Source organism: Lycorma delicatula, chromosome 1, assembly GCF_047948215.1.
Source record: "Lycorma delicatula isolate Av1 chromosome 1, ASM4794821v1, whole genome shotgun sequence".
Classification (NCBI taxonomy): domain Eukaryota; kingdom Metazoa; phylum Arthropoda; class Insecta; order Hemiptera; family Fulgoridae; genus Lycorma; species Lycorma delicatula.
The window spans coordinates 66,411,226-66,434,075 of NC_134455.1; the positions used below are offsets into that span (position 1 = coordinate 66,411,226).

A 22,850-nucleotide genomic window follows, 5' to 3' on the forward strand; every position below is an offset into this window, starting at 1 on the left:
TACTTCTTTGCTGGAAACATAAAATAAAAGTGAAACATATTGCTGGTATCAAAATAAAAGTTTTCACACTCTTACATTGTAAAACTTGTAAAAAATTCCAAGAAACTGGATCTGTCATGAGTAAGAAACGTGCAGGGCAAAAGTTTTTAGACGAATTAACTTTGGTTGAAATCTTGGGAAACAAAGTAGCAAATCCTCAGAGTTAAATTCATGCAAACAGAAATGCGATGGGACTGATAGCTGTTGAATAATAAATGTGGTAACTTTTCAAATGATCACCCAGTATAGCGAAATAGACCTGCTGCATTCAATAAATATCAGTAATGTGACAACCCAGGCTATTAGAACAGCTTGTACAAAAAGGCATCTACAATCACACTGAATTATGACCACTTTTGTGTGAGAGTGCTCTTCGCCCTGACAGAGTAACACAAAAAAGTTTGGTTATTACCATTTAAGCTTGCCCATAATATGTAGTTATTTTTGCAAGGAATTTTGTCTAATATTTTTTACATTTTGAAGCAGTCTGTTAAATATACACAAAGTATAATTTAATCTACACTTCACATCTTTTGTTTTCAGTAAAATTATTATGAGATGTTTCAAGTTTTATGAAACTATAAGGTTGTAAAGGCTTTCAGGACCGAACAGTTTACTGAATTGCTCAAGACTTAATAAGGTACCGTTTGCTTAATAAAAATTAATCTAAAAAGTTAATTTATTGATTATATAAATTTTTTAATGTTTTTTTTTGTTTCTACATTATACTATTAATAAACAGTTTAATGTTAGTGTCAGGCCTTAAATGTAATGTAGCAATATTTTATACAATAAAAAAATGTAATATTCCAAGTTACAAATATCATAATTTTGGTAACTAATACAGGAATTTTAATCCAATAGTTGTTTTTTTATCAAAAATTTATATTTGATTAAAAAACAACAATCTGAATTTAAAAGTTGATTAATCTTGGTTTTTTGTGAGTTAAAAATACTTTTTAAACCTCAAATTCTCTGCATATAAAAACAAAATGGATTTTAAGTATTGAGTAGAATAGACTACTGCTGTAAAAAGAATGAGGTGGTTGTTGATCATAGAGTGATGAGGTAGATATTTAATTCTATTACTACTTATAATTTATTATAAGTTATTTTTTTTATTTTAAACAGTAAAACTGATAATGCATAATAAAAAAGGATTTTAGATGTAATAAAGACATCAGTTGAGATATTACAAATACACTTAAAAAAATAAAAAAAATATTTGTGGCTTGCATACCTTAAACCAGCACTGAATATTCCAGAAATAAAGAGACCAGGAATCCCAGGATAATCATGTAATGTGTCCATAACATATAAAGGAAATAGCTGATCCGGACTTTTTATAATCTGAAACAATATGAAGATTTAAAAGCTAATGAGTATAACAAAATATAATTTAGAAAAAACTAATATTTTTTTTTATTGAAAAGTATAAATAAATAAATACTCACATATATTTATATATAAACTATACTAAGATTATATACATACATGTACGTATAGCAAATAAATAAGAAAAAAATGTGTATATATACATTTCTTTTAGTAGATTAACAAAAACTTAACATTGCATCAGGATGAAGTTTTTAAAGAAACAGTATTTCTAGAATTGGGACTAATAACATAGCATTTTAGACTAAATATTTGGGTTATTTTTTCAGTAACACTGAAACAAATTTCAACTCTTTTTCTGCTACCTGAATGGAAATTAGTGTTCATGTAGATTTGTACCTCCTGAATTCAGATCTGTTTTTAAAAATATTCTATCACGTAAGGTTTGAGAGAAATAGTCATTTTACTTTTTCCTGAATTTAGTAGTATTTTTAAAAAAAAAGGCTAATAATTTTGGGAATTTACAATATTAAAACAATACAATAACGGTCTTTTTTGTTGATAAATGAATTAAAAAAGCATTTAATTTACGTGAAAATAAAAATGAAGTTGACTATACCTTTTTTTCATTACATTTTAAAGGACAGGAATTAAAAAATTTATATATATAAACTGAACTGAAATTTTTAAGTCTAGATGCCTAGCTGAATTTTTATGCGTGTCTTCCTTTTGTATGTGTATACAATATATCTTTTCAGCTGCCATCAATAGTCTGCAAGCATTGCCGATGTCCATTTTCCTAATACTCTGGTATCTTTTCACAAACAGAGTATTTGCGTTGTATAGTCTTTTTCAGCGCTAATTTTGAGCTGGTGGTCAAGTGTGTACCTTCCCCAGTTTAACAATCTTGCTGTTTGAGAACTGTTACAATGGTTTTGCGGCTTTATTGTTTAGAAGATTCATCTCCGTTTCACGGAGATTTAAAGAGTGGTCAACTCCTGGTCGTAATCCCTGTTACGACCAAAGGGGCCTTTACCCTTAGTCCTGGACCGTAATCCGTAACTGTGGGTTTATCTTTGATTTCACGCATTTGATCCAGCAGCGTCGAAGAGGTGCAGAGTGAAAGGAGAATACAGAAGGTCTGCAGTTGCCCGTGGCTCGCTGCGGGTAGTTGTTACGCTTGTGGGCGTGTGCCCAGTTTTTTTGATAGAAGGAATACAGTGAGCAAACCGCAAGAGTCCAGTACAGCTACCAAGGGGAGATTATTGCTTCGTCTGGAATTCTTCCGAGCAGCTTGCACAGTTCTCGTGGAAGGTTTCGAAAATCTTGCCTCAAGGCCTAAAGAAATAATTGAAACCGGCTCCGACCCCGATACAACCGCGTAGATATGCTGAGGTGGTCAAGGGCAGACGTGAAACAAGCCAGTTCTCTAAGAAACCTGAGGTTGTGTTTGTTAATAGGGTGGAGGTTCAGCAGTAAGCAAAAGAAGGACCTCCAGGTTGCCCTTAGCGGTGACCGGAAAGCTCTTAAAATCCATAATATTAAATAGACCAATAAGGGGTTAGTTGTAATAGCGAACGATAAAGAGACCATTCAGACAATTAGAGATTCCACTGCATTTAAGCAATTGAATGTAAAGTTACACCCAAAGAGATTCCGTAGGCCACATATTATAGTCTAGGGAGCAGAACACAGCCACCTTCCGATGAGACTGTAGGCTAGTCTTTGAAACAAGCAGGCGAGATACTTAGAAATATCACCGAGTTTTTGAGGTGTGTTCTGGTCTATTTCAAAAATTGACATCCGTGGGCAGACTGTTTATTGATTTTGGGTCCTGCCGAGTAAAAGAGTACGTGGATGTCCAAAGATGGTTTAAGTGCTGCAGATACGGTCACAAGGCCAAATTTTGTAAGTTTGCCTTGGTGTGTACGCATTGTGGTGAGGAAGGCTACAAGCGTGACGATTGTTTGCATAGGGGGGTCCGAGGCTGAATTCGTATGAACTTCTTTTGACGCAGCGGTGGCAAAAGATACATCTGGTTTAACCAGGTTCCGTAAATAAAGTATTTTCCTGTACTCCTTACGTGCAGCCGGAAAAGTCAGCTTTTGCTCCGTAGACATTCGGCGAATCGCTTTTTCTTCTTGAAAACTTGGGCAATATCGACAGTGGGCTGCATGTGAACCATTACAGTTCGACATTTTTCATCCACCTGGCAGTCAATGTGCCCTTCCCGATCACATCGAGCACAGATCTCAGACTTCGAACAAGATGTTGATGTATGACCATAACTTTGGCATTTGAAACATCGACGCGGGTTGGGTATAAATGGTCGTATTCGAACCGACAGGTAACCCACTTTAACCCGCTCTGGTGGTACCGGAAGATTAAACGTAAGTATAAGAGATGGCGTTGGTTCTTTCGACCCGCTCTGCCGTTTCATGATACGATTCTCACTTATTACTTCTTCGGGTCGAAGTTCATCAGCTATTTCTGTTATGTCCAGTTCCAGAAGATCTCTGCAAAAAATTACTTCCCGACTAGTATTCAAAGTTTTGTGGCACATCGTTCCGACGTGTATACTGTCCACGTTAGTAATGCGTAAGAGAGATCTGCTCTGTTCATCGCTATGGTTTTCAATCAATATCGATCCATCTCTTAATTTTTTTGACGTTTTTCGGTGAGCCACCCGATACTGCTACAACCTTGTTGATCAGGAAGGGCGAGACCTTGTGAAGGGAGCCACTTTCCTCAATACTTCGCATAACAACTAATCCAATATTTTAAACCTGTGGATAGTCTGCTTCACAATTCACATTTACTACACTACTGTTATCCTCGTCAGACAAAGCTGACTGAGGCCTCTTCACAAGACTAGTTTTGGTGGTTTTTCAGATGGATCACCAATCATCATAGTATTACTAATTGAAACTGAAATTTTGTTCCCATTATTCCCGTGAAAAAATGGACCACTCCAGCAGAGCACATGCTTACTGGAGCTAGAGGAAAATACAACTGGGTTCACCCTGGTGCCCAGAGGACATCGTTCGAGACTCACTACGTAGAATTATTCACCCATCGGCTCTTGTTACGGTTGGGTTTCGTAAGATGTCGCAACATCACCGAGTGTAAATGTAAGAAATATCAGTGTAGGATGTTATTGTATAGTTGTATATGGGTATATGTTGTAATTTACGTAATGTTCTTGGTGTAGTATATATGTATAGTGTAAAGTGTTCTGTACCTCACTGTATAGTGGGAAGAAAAGCTGCAGAGGCTAGGCCTGTGGGGACGCCAAGAATAGGTGGTTGTGAGGGCTCCTTTAACAGGGAGCTTATTAAATATTTTAGGGCCAACTGTGTTTACTTCTGCCCGTATAGGTAAAGCTTTATAGGAACTGGAATTTCAAAGGGACCCCACTGTTGGTTTCACTTACTGGAGCTACCGACTTTCTGTTCGTTTTAGTCAGCTCAGAAATTGTGGCTGTAAATGAAGCAACATGGTCAGATAACAACCGAACAGGTTTTTTTAGCTCATTGCAGGATCCGCACTGCTAATTACCTACATTTTTAAGAGCTTGTTTTGATGTAGCAGATACATCTGGTTTAACCGGGTTCTGTGAGTTGATTGTCTTTTTATATTCTCTACGTACAGCCAGGAAAGATAGCTTCTGCTCGGTAAAGATTCTGAGAATGGTCTTTTCTTCTTTAAAAGTTAGGCAATCTCGGAAGCGGGCTGTACCTGCACCATTGCATTTCGTACATTTTTCATCTTGTTGGTAGTTTGTATCATTGTGGTCTTCTTTAGCACATCGAGCACAGATCTCAGTTTTCGAGCAAGATGTATTGTGACCATAACCTTGGCATCTGAAACATCGCCGTTGGTTGGGTTCGAATGGTTATACCCGAACCAAAAGGTAACTCACTTTAATCTTCTCTGGTGGAATAGGGAGGTTGAATGTTTGTATAAGAGACGGTGTCGAATTCCCATTCCTGTCGTTTCATTGTACGCTTAACTTCTACAACATATTAGGGACGAAGCTCAGCAGCTATTTCATCTTCTGGTATACTGTCAAACATCGATCTCTTATGTTCACCGAATTTATTCCCTCGTCTTAATTGGTCTTTTTGTGACGACCTTCACGACATTGACAACAAGCCAATTATTATAACCACTGTTGACAATCGAAAGGCAAATAAAAGGCCACGGAGATGGACTGTTGAAAAGGCAGATTGGGGAAGGTTACCAGAAAGCCTTCCCATCACAGTAAGACGATGGTGCAAACGACCTTGACGTACTTACATCTCTTACGTTTCTGATACTTGACAATGCTAATAGATATATCCCACAAACATCGGGAAACCCGAGACGTCCTTCTGTTCCTTGGTGGAATGATGATTGCCGAAATGCTAGTAGCAAACGACGTCAGGCACTGCGCAAACTTAATCGCAGGCCTACAAATGAAAATTTATACCGTAAGACTAGAGCGGTATGTCGTCGAGTATTCTTGCACGCTTGGAGGAACTCATGGAGGAAATACGTGGACACATCTCTCGCACTACTCCCACGTCTGCTGTGTGGAAGAAGATCCGTACAATTTGCGGATCACCAAAACAATCCATTCTCGGACTTATTCATGAAGGAGAACTAATTACATCTCTTTCTTCAGTGGCAAATAACTTGGCTGATACTTTCCGTTCGGTGTCTCTCACCTCATCATACAGTAAAGAATTTCACAGGTACAAAATACAGACGGAAATACTACCGTTAAATGTTAGTGATTCGGTCGGTGAATTAAACGCTCCATTTTCATTCAACGAGTTGTTACACGGACCTAAAAATTCACGTGACACCTCTCCTATACCTGACAACATTCGTCTTACTATGATCTCGAACCTTCCGACTTCAGCGCTACAACACCTATTGTGTATTTATAATGGTTTATTCTCTTCACAAATTTTCCCTTCGGTCTGGTCAGAACCCATTGTCATACCAGTGCTTAAGCCTGGTAATGACAAAAAAGCCCCTCAAGCTACCGCCCTATCTCCTTGACAAGCGTCCTATCCAAAGTAATGAAGGGAATGGTGAACCGTAGACATGGTACTTAGAGAGAAATTGGTCTTTTATCTCCACAGCAATGTGGTTTCCGTCAAGGACATTCATCCATTGACCACTTAGTGTCGTCATTGAAGGCAGCTATTCAGAACGCTTTCCTGCTGCGCCAGCGCCTCGTCGCTGTCTTCTTTGATATTAGGAGAGCGTTCGACATGGCATGTTGACGTGGCATTCTAAACGCCCTCAAAGAATGGGGAGTGAAGGGCAACATGTTCGCTTTTATCGGAGGTTCACTTTGGAGAATGGAGTCCCCACAAGGAAGTGTATTAAGTACCACCTTGTTTGCAATAGCTATCAACAGTATTACTGATTGTGTGCACCCACCTGTTTCATATTCGTTATTTTCTGATGATTTTGCCTTATATATTACGTTCCGTTCAACTGCCACAGTAGAAAGACTACTACAGAACACAATATCTCGCCTTGAACCTTGGTTCAAAGTGACCGGCTTCACATTTTCACCTGAGAAAACAAAATGTGTAGCCTTTTTTCGCTTGCGAGATCCATTTACCCCAAAAGGTTTTTTGAACGGGGAGGAAATTGCTGTCATTCCTGATATCAAATTTTTAGGTTTGATTTTTGACAACCATCTTACGAGGGAAAAACATTATCCTTATTTGTTGTGCACTCCAAGCTTTTTGATGATGTTTAATCACATATTTAGGTAACTGAACTGACTGGTTTATAACGCAATCGCTGAGCTGAACCATTGCAACATACAAGTGACTTTCTGTTGGATTCCTAGCCACGTGGGAATTCCAGGTAATGAAAGTGCAGATTCCGCTACTAAAGAGGCTTGTAATCAACCTCCATTCACCACTCGTGTTTCTACTTCTGACTTTGTTAATTATGTAAAACACTCTCTTCGAGCAAAGTAACAAGGTGATTCGAGGGCCACTTCGGATAACAAACTCCGGCTCATTAAAGATTTTGTGTTGCCTTGGGACTCCTCATGCAGAAATATTCGTCGTGAGGAGTGGTGCTCTGTCGATTGCGATTAGGCCATACTAGAGTCACACACGAGTACCTGATGTCAGCGGGTCATGCACCACTATGCGCCACGATGCAGCTGCCGCATGACTGTGCACCACATTCTTGTGGATCGCATACGTTATACGGCTTTGCGTAGTAAATTTAAATTGCCCAGAAATATCCGTCAATTTTTGGGCAACAATAACAAAGTTTTAGACCGGATGTTTCTGTTTTTTCATCGTGGTGGTCTTATATCTAAAATTTGATATTGTGGTGTAATTTTTGTTTTTGATAAAGTGTTTCTGATTTATTTTTAATTTTTATGTTTCTGTGTTTGTTTTTTATTCTATTATCCGAGAAGGGGCTCTTTATATCCCTCTCTGATATTGCGAAATTCTGTATTTATATAAATTTTATTTAGTTTTTTGTTTGTATTTTTATTTTAAATAAATTTTATCCATTTGAAAATTCTGACTGTGATATTAGATATAAGTTTTTAGTGATATTAGTTTTAAGTTTTTATTTCATTTTTAGTATATATATTTTTTTATTTAATTTTTTGGTCTTTTTTGTTATCCGAGGAGGGGCCCTTTAACCCCCCCCCCCCCCAGTTTGTAAAGTTAAACTTATTGTTGAATTTGATATATGTTTATTTTTGTTTTATATTACGCTTATTTTAATTTTTTATGCAAAATTTATTTCGGGCGATGATAACTCGAAATCGTTTTTTGGGCCCCCCAAAAATAAACAAGGGGAACGCAACCTCATTCCGGTCCGTGCAGGAGCCAGGGACAAACCACCACCCCCACCCGTCCCATCTGGTGTCTTGCGTGACATTACAAAGTCACGATCAGGACCGCCACGTCCCCGCTCGCACGGGTACCGTACCCCGGTGGCGGAGCCACCCCTACCAGTGAGAGCTCCAAAGCGAATCACAAATAATACCAATATAACCGTGGCATGATGCCAATCCGCCTACCTCCAACCAATCGAATGCCTAAGCCGGAACCCTAGCACCCGGGATTCTACCATGATCAAGTACCTCGATTAAACTCCCTCTGCAGACCTACACATCGCAAGGGCACGAAGAAAACCAGCTACAATAGACCATTCCTCGCGGATCATGCAGTTGGTACGGGGATCCAGAAAAGAATGTATTCTCTTAAGTTCCTTAACAGCTCGTGAACGTTCGACCTCGTATCGGGGACAGACGTAGCGGACATGGTCCACTGTATCATCAATCCCACAATCCGGGCATTCACTCGAATCCACCAAACGAAACGTAGCCATACAGGCCATTTTTTTTCACAGTGTAATGGAATGTTCTTACTCTGCTATCAAACTTGCATAGGAAGCAGTTATGCTTTGTATAACCAAGTTACATTTTGACAAGGAGGGCTATGACTTCTAAGTCACCACACATGCTGCACTGGTAAGTATTGTAATTCACAGAATCAAGTAAACATTTCACTGTCTCATATGACTTCATTATATTTACAGTATGGAAAACAGGTACATTTGGAAGCACATTTCCTATATGAAGAAGAACTCCTTTTAAAGTTGCCTTGTAAGCATCTACAAACAGTTGTTTGTTCTGGTTTATGTTTACATCCCAGATATTTCATAATTCCATCAATATTTGTGCAAAACACCATATTATCTTTGAAGAAAAGAACGATAGTAAATGTTTTTTACAATTGTAATAAACAGATATTTTGACATTTTTCTGCAGTAGATACATTCCTGTAGTTTGGAAGCTAAGAGCTTTGCTTTCGTTTTAGGTAAATCAAGATCATGAATAAGATCATTCAGTTACTCTGAGAAATTGGGTGCAGACCTGATACTGGTGGCAAATAGTCCTCTGCATTTTCCATAACTTGGTCTGTTTCTAAATTCTCTGATCCTTTACTCTGAAGATCATCTTCCATTGGTCTTTTTGGAATAGATAAGGTTTCACCATGTGATACAGGCCTCAAAGCTGATATATTGAGGTAAGTGATCAAATGTTTTGTTTTGGATGTATGACCAGAAACCTGTGTGACACAAAAGTAATAATTTGAAACATGTTCATGGGGGTTTCCTCCAGATCATAGGCACAGCAAAAGTCTTCTTTTTCCAGTAAGCCATGCTCTAAGGTCAGTAGCACAAGTTGAACAACATATACGTGGGGCCCATGGTTTGTCTTTGTATCCAACTGGGCAACCAAAATAAAGTTCATAAGCTTTCTTAATTAATGAAGTCATTGTTCTCCTTTGATATTTCAAATAAATTGTTCACAAATATAACAGAAAACATTGTTGTTATTCACACATTTTCGAGACATGTTGAAACACTGACATTCACTGGTAATAATTACAGCTGATGAAGTTGTTACTTTTATTTGTTATTCCAGTTGTTATAACATTCCAGTTGTTGTCCTTAACAGAGAATAGAAAGAGTAGTATTACCCATATTGCTTTTTATTATTTATTTATAACATTTTGTGAAGCATCATTGTGCATCTGAGGCATGAATTATATATATAAAAAAAACTATAAAAATGTTTTTCTTGAAAACTGAGGGTGATGGGAATAAAATTTAAGGATTTTTGGCATTTAGCAGTTACGTTTTAATTATTTCAGTGTAGTTTTTTTACAAAGAAAAATCACTGTTTCACAGTGTAATATCCCAAAAAAAAAAAAAAACAGTGGTTCAAAATAGATGAAAATAAACTTAAAAGCTAATAATTTAAAGCATCAAAACCAGAAGATAAAGCTACCCCTAACATTATCCCAATTTAATACAAAAAAAAAACAATAGTTCAAAATAGATGAAAATAAACTTAAAAGCTAATAATTTAAATCATCAAAACCAGAAGATAAAGCTACCTGTAACATTATCCAAATTTAATACAAAAAAAAAACAATGGTTCAAAATAGATGATAATAAACTTAAAAGCTAATTTTCCAAAAATACCCTGCAAATGCTAAAAATATGTACACCTGAAATTTATAGTTATATTGACAGTAATAAACTTTTGCAAACATTTTTTAAAATTTGATTTTAAAAATCTGAATTTAAAAAAATGTAATCACGGTTTAAATGAAAATTGTTAATACACTAAATATATTTAGGAAAATATAATATATATTTTAAAGTAAATGTTATAAATCATTAAATATTATAAATTACAGAAACATCTATTAAGAAATATTTGAAAATAATTCTTTTGGTTATGGCTATAATTAAAAATTTGTGGCAAGTGAATTCCCAATTTTCAGCTAATCTTGAAAATTTTGTAGGTTTCCACATCAAAAATATAGTGAGAGACAGTGACATCATAGAGAGTTGATACTGTCTATGGTAAATGGGGATATTGTCTCAAGCACTGAATAGACCATATTTAAATACATTTTTTTATAAGCAACTACTGGATCATCCAATCATTGTTATTATAATTTCTTTTTTGAGAATTGGATTTTTGAAATTTGAGAATACCAACCCTGATCAAAGTTTGAGCCCAAAATGTTTGAAATAAAAAGCTGATATGTTACCACCTTATTTTTGTTTAGTAATTAAGTACTGCCAATACCAATGTACTGTGGAAGATAAATATTTTTAACAAAAAATTAAAATTAAAAAGCTTTTATAAAAGTTAAATTAATTTGAAGGTAAAATATTTTTTACTTTTACATGTAGCTATACTTTTTTTTTTTTGTTCTTTTTAACCACACAGGGGCAACTGGTAATTGCCTAGAAGACGCTGCCTCAGTTGGCCCTGAGTGATATGACTGTAGAATAATCCACCCTAGTGCATACAGCTAAATCCGCTGCCCGGCCCATCAGGGTCCCTCCTGGTTCATTGAGACATCATGGCAATTGTATCCAGTTGCCCTGATGCCTCTTTTCAGAAGGGCTGCTCTTCCCATCCCTGAAAATGTTTAGCTATACTGCTTAACCACTTCCATTCGCTGTGTTCTGAGATTAATGTGAGGCTACATTCTTTATTCATCTAACTGCCATGTGTTAAATAGGTGAATTTTTGGAAATTTATTCCATCTTTTATAAAATGATGTTTTCACTTTCACCATACATTAAAAATATTGATATAAATATTAGAAAATTTTCCAAAATTAATTGTTTGTATTTTCAAGCTAACCAGAATGGCCTGTTTTAATGTAGATTTGTTTCTAAATTAGAAAAACAATTTTTATAAAAATTTAAAACTGATCCCTTCTATTTAAAAGAATAGCAAGTTTGACAACGCAAAAAACCAATCCGTCAAAGGATTAGCTATTAATGAGCAAATTTGCTATCTATTTTGAATTTAAATCAAGTGTTAGCAGTTAGTAGATGAAATGTAAATGTGACAACCATTTGATGCAGACTGCTTGGGACAAAACAGAAAATTTTCCAGGAGCAATAAAGTAGTTCTTAATGTTAGTAATGTATAAAAACTCCCTACTTGTTTCAAAATGGAACAAAGAATTCTAGAAAGATATGTGTTTTCTAATAAGTTACATTTTTTTATGTCCAGAGGCAAAGAGAGATGCATATGTTAAAAAGGAATCAAATGAAAAAATTGTAATCAACCATATTGGGCAATCAGTTAAACACTCGGAAATAAAATGTTTCGGCCACCTTGTGTTTGAAGACTGTTAGTACCAGTGGATGATGCACTGAAAAGAGATAAATTTAAGAAAGTTCTGCAGGCAAAGGCTGTCTGTTATGCCATACTGACAAAAATTTTCCATAGGTCTGCAGTAGCCTAGTGGTTACCTTCATATTATTCTAATAAAAATCAGCTTAAAATTGATTTTATTTAAATAATAATACACATTCATGATGCAGAAATAAAAACATTTGTAGTGTCATTTCATAACCTACTCCAGATTATATATGTGTACTAATTAAGGTATAAATAAGGATATTTTAGCTGCTAGAGTTTTTACAAATTATTCGGATATGAAACCTGTCTACTTAAATTTTGTTTTATTAAATAACAACTATGTTCAGTTAATGAGACACTACTATACTCCCTAAATATAAATTATTACAATGGAAAATTAGTAAAAATAATAGCAATATCATTATGGACTTTAATCTCAACATCATTAATACATTTTGTTCAAATCAGTAGATGTACTTTACTTACTTTTAAATTATACCAATAGCTTTGATTCCAAAGCTATTGATTCCACTTGTTACACATTTTAGGGTGTCCATAAAATCTCTCCATAATTACAAAATTTTATTTCAAAAAACTATATCACATACAGCTGTGCGGTTTGTGCCAAAAGAAAGAAAACATTATCAATTTTTTTTTTATATTGGGTTGTTGCAAGAAGAGGCAGAGTAGAGGGCACTGTGATCAATTTTTTATAAAATGTCGTCAATCCTTGGTAAAATATTCCGGAGGTAAAATAGTCCCCCGTTCGGATCTCCGGGTGGGGACTACTAAGGAAGGGGTCACCAGAAAATTAAAAAAATAACATTCTACGAGTGGGAGCGTGGAATGTTAGAAGCTTAAAAAAGGTTGGTAGGCTAGAAAATTTAAAAAGGGAAATGGATAGGGTGAATGTGGATATAGTAGGAATTAGTGAGGTTCGGTGGGAAGAGGAAGGCGACTTTTGGTCAGGTGATTTTAGAGTAATTAACTCAGCGTCAAATAATGGGCAGGCAGGAGTAGGTTTCGTGATGAACAAGAAGATAGGGAGGAGAGTGGAGTATTTCAAAACGCATAGCGATAGAATCATTGTAATAAGGATAAAATCAAAACCTAAACCGACAACGATTGTTAACGTTTATATGCCTACAAGCGCCCATGATGATGATGAGGTAGAGTGTGTATACGAAGAGATTGATGAAGCAATTAAACACGTAAAAGGAGATGAAAATTTAATAATAGTTGGAGATTGGAATGCAAGCATTGGAAAAGGCAAGGAAGGAAATATAGTGGATGAATACGGGCTGGGCAAAAGGAATGAAAGAGGGGACCGACTTATAGAGTTTTGCACGAAGTATAATTTAGTAATTGCCAACACCCAATTTAAAAATCATAATAGAAGAATATACACTTGGAAAAAGCCAGGCGATACTGCAAGGTATCAGATAGATTATATCATGGTTAAGCAAAGATTTAGAAATCAACTCGTTGACTGCAAAACTTACCCTGGAGCAGACATTGATAGCGACCATAATTTGGTGATAATGAAATGTAGATTGGGGTTTAAAAACCTGAAGAAAAGTTGTCAGATGAATCGGTGGAATTTAGAGAAGCTTGAGGAAGAGGAGGTAAAGAAGATTTTTGAGGAGGACATCGCAAGAGGTCTGAGTAAAAAAGATAAGGTAGAAAATGTAGAAGAAGAACGGGAGAATGTTAAAAAGGAAATTCTTAAATCAGCAGAAGCAAACTTAGGAATAAAGAGAACTGGTAGAAAACCTTGGGTTTCAGACGATATATTGCAGCTGATGGATGAACGTAGAAAATATAAGAATGCTAATGATGAAGAAAGTAAAAGGAACTATCGGCAATTAAGAAATGCAAACTGGCGAAAGAAGAGTGGATTAAAGAAAAGTGTTCAGAAGTGGAAAGAGAAATGAACATTGGTAAAATAGACGGAGCATACAGGAAAGTTAAGGAAAATTTTGGGGTACATAAATTAAAATCTAATAATGTGTTAAACAAAGATGGTACACCAATATATAATACGAAAGGTAAAGTCGATAGATGGGTGGAATATATTGAAGAGTTATACAGAGGAAATGAATTAGAAAATGGTGTTATAGAGGAAGAAGAGGAAGTTGAGGAGGATGAAATGGGAGAAGCAATACTGAGATCTGAATTTAAGAGAGCATTAAAAGATTTAAATGGCAGAAAGGCTCCTGGAATAGACGGAATACCTGTAGAATTACTGCGCAGTGCAGGTGAGGAAGCGATTGATAGATTATACAAACTGGTGTGTAATATTTATGAAAAAGGGGAATTTCCGTCAGACTTCAAAAAAAGTGTTATAGTTATGATACCAAAGAAAGCAGGGGCAGATAAATGTGAAGAATATAGAACAATTAGCTTAACTAGTCATGCATCAAAAATCTTAACTAGAATTTTATACAGAAGAATTGAGAGGAGAGTGGAAGAAGTGTTAGGAGAAGACCAATTTGGTTTCAGGAAAAGTATAGGGACAAGGGAAGCAATTTTAGGCCTCAGATTAATAGTAGAAGGAAGATCAAAGAAAAACAAACCAACATACTTGGCGTTTATAGACCTAGAAAAGGCTTTCGATAACGTAGATTGGAATAAAATGTTCAGCATTTTAAAAAAATTAGGGTTCAAACACAGAGATAGAAGAACAATTGCTAACATGTACAGGAACCAAACAGCAACAATAACAATTGAAGAACATAAGAAAGAAGCCCTAATAAGAAAGGGAGTCCGACAAGGATGTTCCCTATCTCCGTTACTTTTTAATCTTTACATGGAACTAGCAGTTAATGATGTTAAAGAACAATTTAGATTCGGAGTAACAGTACAAGGTGAAAAGATAAAGATGCTACGATTTGCTGATGATATAGTAATTCTAGCCGAGAGTAAAAAGGATTTAGAAGAAACAACGAACGGCATAGATGAAGTCCTACGCAAGAACTATCGCATGAAAATAAACAAGAACAAAACAAAAGTAATGAAATGTAGTAGAAATAACAAAGATGGACCACTGAATGTGAAAATAGGAGGAGAAAAGATTATGGAGGTAGAAGAATTTTGTTATTTGGGAAGTAAAATTACTAAAGATGGACGAAGCAGGAGCGATATAAAATGCCGAATAGCACAAGCTAAACGAGCCTTCAGTAAGAAATATAATTTGTTTACATCAAAACTTAATTTAAATCTCAGGAAAAGATTTTTGAAAGTGTATGTTTGGAGTGTCGCTTTATATGGAAGTGAAACTTGGACAATCGGAGTATCTGAGAAGAAAAGATTAGAAGCTTTTGAAATGTGGTGCTATAGGAGAATGTTAAAAATCAGATGGGTGGATAAAGTGACAAATGAAGAGGTATTGCGGCAAATAGATGAAGAAAGAAGCATTTGGAAAAATATAGTTAAAAGAAGAGGCAGACTTATAGGCCACATACTAAGGCATCCTGGAATAGTCGCTTTTATATTGGAAGGACAGGTAGAAGGGAAAAATTGTGTAGGCAGGCCACGTTTGGAGTATGTAAAACAATCTGTTGGGGATGTAGGATGTAGAGGGTATACTGAAATGAAACGACTAGCACTAGATAGGGAATCTTGGAGAGCTGCATCAAACCAGTCAAATGACTGAAGACAAAAAAAAAAATATAAAAAAAAAGTCGTCAATCCAGGAGAAAGCGCAATGTGTGTTTTGGCATCACGAATCGAAATCACCATTACTATACAGTGAAACTTTAAAAGGGAAACAGACGACCAGCACCTGATAGCAAGAGTTCTTACATGGTATGCAAAGTTTAAGGATAGTGTAAGTGTAATCGTCCTTCTGCGAACAGGGCGGCTATCCGTTAGTAAAGAGAAAGTTGAGGTTGCGCAGCAAGCATTTCTACATTGCCCTTCCAAATCTATCCATTGTGGATCTCGTGAACTAGGGATTCCACAGTCAACAATGCACAATGTTTTACACAAGAAACTTAAGGTTGCACGCGTATAAAGTTCAAATATCGGAACATTTACAGCCAGATGACGGCCCTCGTCGTGCTACCTTTGCGACCGATATTTTGCAACAGATTGATAACGACAACGAGTACCTGCAGTGTGTCCATTTTTCAGACGAGGCTACTTTCCACACATCAGAGAAAGTAAACACGGATAATGTGAGAATATGGGGCTCAGAAAATCCGTACTTTACCAGGTAAAAAATTAGAGATTCCCCTAAAGTGAATGTTTGGTGCGGTTTGTTACACAACAGAATCATTGGTCCTTTCTCTTTCATTGAGCAATCAATAACAGCCAACATTTATCTGGATATGCTGCAACACTTTTCTGTATCTCAAATAAATACTTGCCACCTAGGGTAGTTTTCCAGCAGGATGGCGCACAACCACATTGAGGATTACTAGTTCGAGATTTTCTGAATGAATCATTTCATGGCAGATGGATTGGACGCGATGGTCCCACTGCGTGGCCATCACGATCACTAGACATAACTCCCTTAGACTTTTCTGTGGGGTTATGTTAAGGACAGAGTCTATGCAACACTTGTACCTGATCTGGACACATTAAGACTGAGGCTGAAGCTGTTGCAAGTGTTACCGAAGAAATGTTGTCCAACACATGGCCTGAAATTGATTATCGGTTGGATATTCTATAAGCGACAAAAGACTCACATGTTGAAGTTTATTGACAGGGTAGGAAAACTTTGATAATTCTTTCTTTCGCTACAAATCGCACCGCTGTAACTGTAATAGTTTTTTTGGAATAAATTTTTGTAATCAGGGACAGACTTTATGGATAGCCTTATATCTCCCAATTATCCGTATTTGCAAATTATATTTTGAATTAATTGTGACTTTATCAATGTTGCCTAATGTTCTTGACAATAGTAGTATTGCTTAATTTGCTGTCGAGAAAATTTCCATTAGTAATCTCTGTAAAAACTCATCCGTCAGTTTTGTAAGTAAAATTAACAAAAAAAATATCAAGGTGGTCTAGAAACCATTACATAATTTTATTCTTTCTTTTTTTTAAACTGTGATAATATTGCCTTCTGTAGTTATTAATATTTTATTAAAGAAAAAATAATAATTTTCAGTACTTACTCCAACTGCTAAAGGATCACATGTATTGTATTTAGCAAAAATTAGCATTCCTGTATATACTGTCATCAATACAACAACTGTCCATCCAATTGAATTGATCCACAACATTCTGAAAAGTAATATTTAGAAAGAACAGAATTATCTTATGCTATTTTTAATACAATAAATGTGAATATACTTTTGAGTTTTTAAACATTTAATTACGAATATCAGTATTCTGCCATTTAATTCCCAAATCAATGAATTCATCTACAATACCCTTACACAGCAACACAACATCTTATACTGTTTCTTGTTGCACTTACACTCGGTGTTGTTTCGACACCTTGCGAAAAGCAACTGTAACCCAAGGTGGAAACTGCCGTGCCGATGGGCGGATGGCTGTACTTAGTGAATCTGAAACGATTTCTCTGAGCACCAAGGTGAACGCAGTTGTATGGATTCCTAGCTCCAGTACACACGCTTGCTGGAGTGGCCCGTTATATCACCGGTACTGGTGGGAAACGTATGGCTGTCCCAACTAAAAATCGTAAGTTGCAAGTTGGTCCACTTGAAAAAACCAACAAACCCGAGAATTTTAAGTGATTTCGATCGACTTTGTCAGCTGAAGATTTGTCTGTTGATGAAACAAGGGATAAAACAAAACACCTAAACTGTCAATAATATGATTTATTGTAGTGAAGTATAAAAAAGAAGATAAATTATTTGTAAAGGCTTCACCTTTTTAGTACATAAGTTCGTTGTAACAGCGTGTGGGTCTGAGAAGTTAATTAAAAAACTTAGGAGTGGCGCCCTGTTGATTGAGGTGAGTGATTACGAACAGAGTCAGAAGCTAGTAGCCCTTAGGTATATAGGGAAGGACGAAGTGATGGTGGGAACAGAAAATACCTTAAATTCAAGGTAGAGGGTGAACTTTTGCTGTGACTTGGCTGGTATTGAATCATCAGAGATATCAGAAGAACTGTCTCCGCAGTCAGTCACGTTTGTTCAGAGAATAATGAGGAAGAAAAATGGTGTTAATTTTGTCCAGGCTCTTTCCAACAATATACAAAAGGAGAACGAGTGCACATCGTGTAAGGAACTGACATAGTTGGTCCAAGCTTTATCGGACTAGGTAAAAGCCCTCATTTCTCCTATTGCATCGTTGATTGCGGATAAGAAGAAAGATATTGTTGGTGGAAATGTAAAACCTTTAAACCAAATGCAAAAGATACTTTTGGTTCACCAAAAATCACTTCACTACACCACTCAATAAAATTCCCGTTGCACCAACAACGCAGCAAAATACTAAGATTCCAATGAACGGATCTACAAAAAAATCGTCGTCTGGTACGGTATCTCCGGCCTACATCACTATCATATGCAAAAGGCGTCGACACAGCTTGGGGTAGAGGAATCAAGGTATTGTGATCGTGAAAAATTTCGGTTTTCAGATTTCAACGAAAATAATCTATTTTGACCATCTCTGAATCCTTTTTGACTAGTTTTGGCGTGACATCTGTACGTACGAATGTATGTATAACTCAAAAAACGATTAGCCCTAGAATGTTGAAATTTTTTATTTAGGACTGTTATTACACCTAGCTGTGCACCTCCCCTTTTGATTACAATCGACTGGACCAAAAGTGTCCAAGAAAGCCCAAAATCCAAAAATTTGGATTTTGGACTTTTATTACTAACTTTGGATTTTATTTATTACTAATTTCAGTAATAATCCATCATTAAGAGCTTTTTAACGATATATCATGAGTGGTACTTACTGTCAATGATTTCAGTTATAACAAAATAAAATAAAATTGAGCTTTTGAACGATATATCATGAGTGGTACTTCCTGTCAATGGTTTCAGTTATAACAAACTAAAATTTTAATTAATGAAATATTTGGATCTTACAAGGGGAAGGCACATCGGTTCGAATCCGACTACATTTCCTTTTTTTAACTATTTTTTTAAATTTAAATATATTAATCTATTAATCTATTAACCTGTAAAGGTAAAAAAAAAAGAAAACTCTAAATCATAATTCAATAACAACAATAAAAAAAAAGTTTATGTACTTTTAAAAATGTGTATATGCAATTTAATAGAAGGAAGGCAAGTGGTATCCACATCAGATTTTTTAAAAGTCTGTATTTAATTTTTCAGATAATTTAAACATGTGTTAGTATTTTTATCAGTTTTTTATTTTTTTATTTTACTCACAACATTAATTTTAAATAAAAGATTGTATCAAATTACAATAGAACATAAAAATTTATAATTTGAAGTTTTATTCTACAATGAAATGACCATGTGACGAGTTTTGAACTCTTTTTGATATTTTATTGGAAATTTCTTTCATTACACATGTTTCATTTAAATTATATCGTAACGGTTTTATTGCGTCAACTCTGCTGGACCATCCAGTACAGGAGTTCTCAACCTTTTTGTGGCGCAGGGCGATTTGAGATTGCAAAAAATAGTGGCGAGCGCAATCGGGTTAAAAAATAAAAAAGTATTATGTCCTTTATTATAACATCATTTTGTAACATATACGTGGTCTGTTCAAGAAATACGTAGACTGTTTGAACTGCTCGGGTCCAGTTGGTTCTAGTCAAATCCGCTTGGCGTCGACATGTTCGTACAGATCAGCTGACTACAACGAAGTTTATTGATTGCAAATATCATTATTGGTTGCTTAGCTACGTGGTTTTTTGTGAAGTGTGTTTTTTTCGTTTGGCGGATTTTAGAATGAGTAACTTGAACGAGCAAAGAGTTGCTGTGAAATTTTGTGTTAAAATCGGAAAATCGGCGAGTGAAACTTTTGATATGCTCAAGACGGCTTACGGCGACGTTGATATGAAGCGTGCGACATATTTTAAGTGGCATGGTCGTTTTAAAGATGGTCGTCACTCGATTGAAGACATCAACTGACGACTCACACGTAGACAAAATCAACACCCTGGTTCGAGCAAATTAACGTCTGACCATCAGAGAGCTTGTTGAAGAGTGTGGAATATCAGTTGGATCATGTTACGAGATTTTGACCGAAAAATTGAAGATGCACCGCTTGCTGCGAAATTATTTCCACGCCTGATGACGGACGACCAAAAAGCCCATCGCGTCCAGGCTTGTCAAGAATTGCTTTAACAGCAGTATACTTCTGAGTATAAGATGATAATCATCAAGTTTGTCATTAGTAAGTAGAGATGTGATTTTTGATTTTATAATTCATGGTAGAAAATAAAAATTCGCACAAGTGTGTGGAACCAAAACAGGATTTGATTTTGTTGTAGGCTCCTTTTTTTCCAATAATTTTCATCCGTATCGTGAGATTTTAATATTATGTCATTTTGAAAATTAAAAACTCTTCTTCAATTTTCGATGTTTTTTCTTGAAGAAGTTCTCCTCTAGACTTAGCAGTTTCAGTAATGTCTACTTGTGCAGTAATACAAAAAATGTAGCCACGAGTTCGATTATGGTAAATTGCTGAAATCTGCTTTCAAACTGTTCTAAACGTTTTTTAAGATGAGTGATAAATAATGTTGTCAGAATTATTTTCACCAATCATTTTTTTCATCCTTGGAAAGTGTACAAGAGGCTTTTTCGACAAATTATTTATCCAAAACTATATTTTGTCTTTGAATGCTTTTATAGAGCTAATACTGGAAGGTATTTAGCCGGAACAAAGAGAACTGGTAGAAAACCTTCAGACGATATATTGCAGCTGATGGATGAACGTAAGAAATATAAGAATGCTAGTGATGAAGAAAGTAAAAGGAACTATCGAAAATTAAGATATACTATAAACAGGAACTGTAAACTAGCGAAAGAAGAGTGGATTAAAGAAAAGTGTTCAGAGGTAGAAAGAGAAATGAGCATTGGTAAAATAGACGGAGCATACAGGAAAGTTAAGGAATGTTTTGTGGTACATAAATTAAAATCTAATAATGTGTTAAACAAAGATGGTACACCAATATATAATACGAAAGGTAAAGTCGATAGATGGGTGGGATATATTGAAGAGTTATACGGAGGAAATGAATTAGAAAATGGGGTTATAGAGGAAGAAGAGGAAGTTGAGGAGGATGAAATGGGAGAAACAATACTGAGATCTGAATTTAAGAGAGCATTAACAGATTTAAATGGCAGAAAGGCTCCTGGAATAGACAGAATACCTGTAGAATTACTGCACAGTGCAGGTGAGGAAGCGATTGATAGATTATACAAGCTGGTGTGAATTATGTAAGAAAAGGGGGATGTTCCGTCAGACTATTATTGCCATTGGTATTGGTATTATTGCCATGATACCAAAGAAAGAAGGAGCAGATAAATGTGAAGAATACAGAACAATTAATTTAACTAGTCATGCATCAAAAATCTTAACTAGAATTCTATACAGAAGAATTGAGAGGAGAGTGGAAGAAGTATTAGGAGAAGACCAATTTGGTTTGAGGAAAAGTATAGGGACAAGGGAAGCAATTTTAGGCCTCAGATTAATAGTAGAAGGAAGATTAGAGAAAAAAACCAACATACTTGGCATTTATAGACCTAGAAAGGCATTCGATAACGTAAACTGGAATAAAATATTCAGCATTTAAAAAAAAATTAGGGTTCAAATACAGAGATTGAAGAACAATTGCTAACATTTACAGGAACCAAACAGCAACAGTAATAATTGAAGAACGTAAGAAAGAAGCCGTAACAAGAAAAGGAGTCCGACAAGGATGTTCCCTATCCCCGTTACTTTTTAATCTTTACATGGAACTAGCAGCTAATAATGTTAAAGAACAATTTTGATTCGGAGTAACAGTACAAGGTGAAAAGTTAAAGATACTACGATTTGCTGATGATATAGTTATTTTAACTGAGAGTAAAAAGGATTTGAAGAAACAATGAACGGCATAGATGAAGTCCTACGCAAGAACTACCGCATGAAAATAAACAAGAACAACGAAAGTAATGAAATGTAGTAGAAATAACAAAGATGGACCACTGAATGTGAAAATAGGAAGAGAAAAGATTATGGAGGTAGAAGAATTTTGTTAATTGGGAAGTAGAATTACTAAAGATGGACGAAGCAGGAGCGATATAAAATGCCGAGTTGCACAGGCGAAACGAACCTTCAGTCAGAAATATAATTTGTTTATATCAAAAATTAATTTAAATGTCAGGAAAAGATTTTTGAAAGTATATGTTTGGAGCGTCGCTTTATATGGAAGTGAAACTTGGACGATTGGAGTACCTGAGAAGAAAATAATAGAAGCTTTTGAAATGTGGTGTTATAGGAGAATATTAAAAATTAGATGGGTGGATAAAGTGACAAATGAAGAGGTGTTGAGGCAAATAGATGAAGAAAGAAGCATTTGGAGAAATATAGCTAAAAGAAGAGACAGACTTATAGGCCACATATTAAGGCATCCTGGAATAGTCGCTTTAATATTGGAGGGACAGGTAGAAGGAAAAAATTGTGTAGGCAGGCAGCGTTTGGAATATGTAAAACAAATTGTTAGGGATGTAGGATGTAGGGGGTATACCGAAATGAAACGACTAGCACTAGGTAGGGAATCTTGGAGAGCTGCATCAAACCAGTCAAATGACTGAAGACAAAAAAAAATAGAGCTAATCATTTCAGCTAAATA

At 35.6% G+C, this 22,850-nt stretch overlaps 1 protein-coding gene across 1 annotated transcript in view; it reads right to left on the minus strand.

Moving 5' to 3' along the window:
* LOC142319074 (sodium-coupled monocarboxylate transporter 1-like) overlaps positions 1-22,850 on the minus strand; it is a 136,257-nt gene that overhangs the window by 24,585 nt on the left and 88,822 nt on the right. Inside the window, exons 9-10 of the mRNA XM_075355945.1 lie at positions 17,230-17,338; positions 1,280-1,389 (exon numbers count right to left, since the gene is read on the minus strand). Of these exons, the coding sequence (XP_075212060.1) occupies positions 1,280-1,389; positions 17,230-17,338 (219 nt within the window). The remainder of the gene's footprint in view (positions 1-1,279; positions 1,390-17,229; positions 17,339-22,850) is intronic.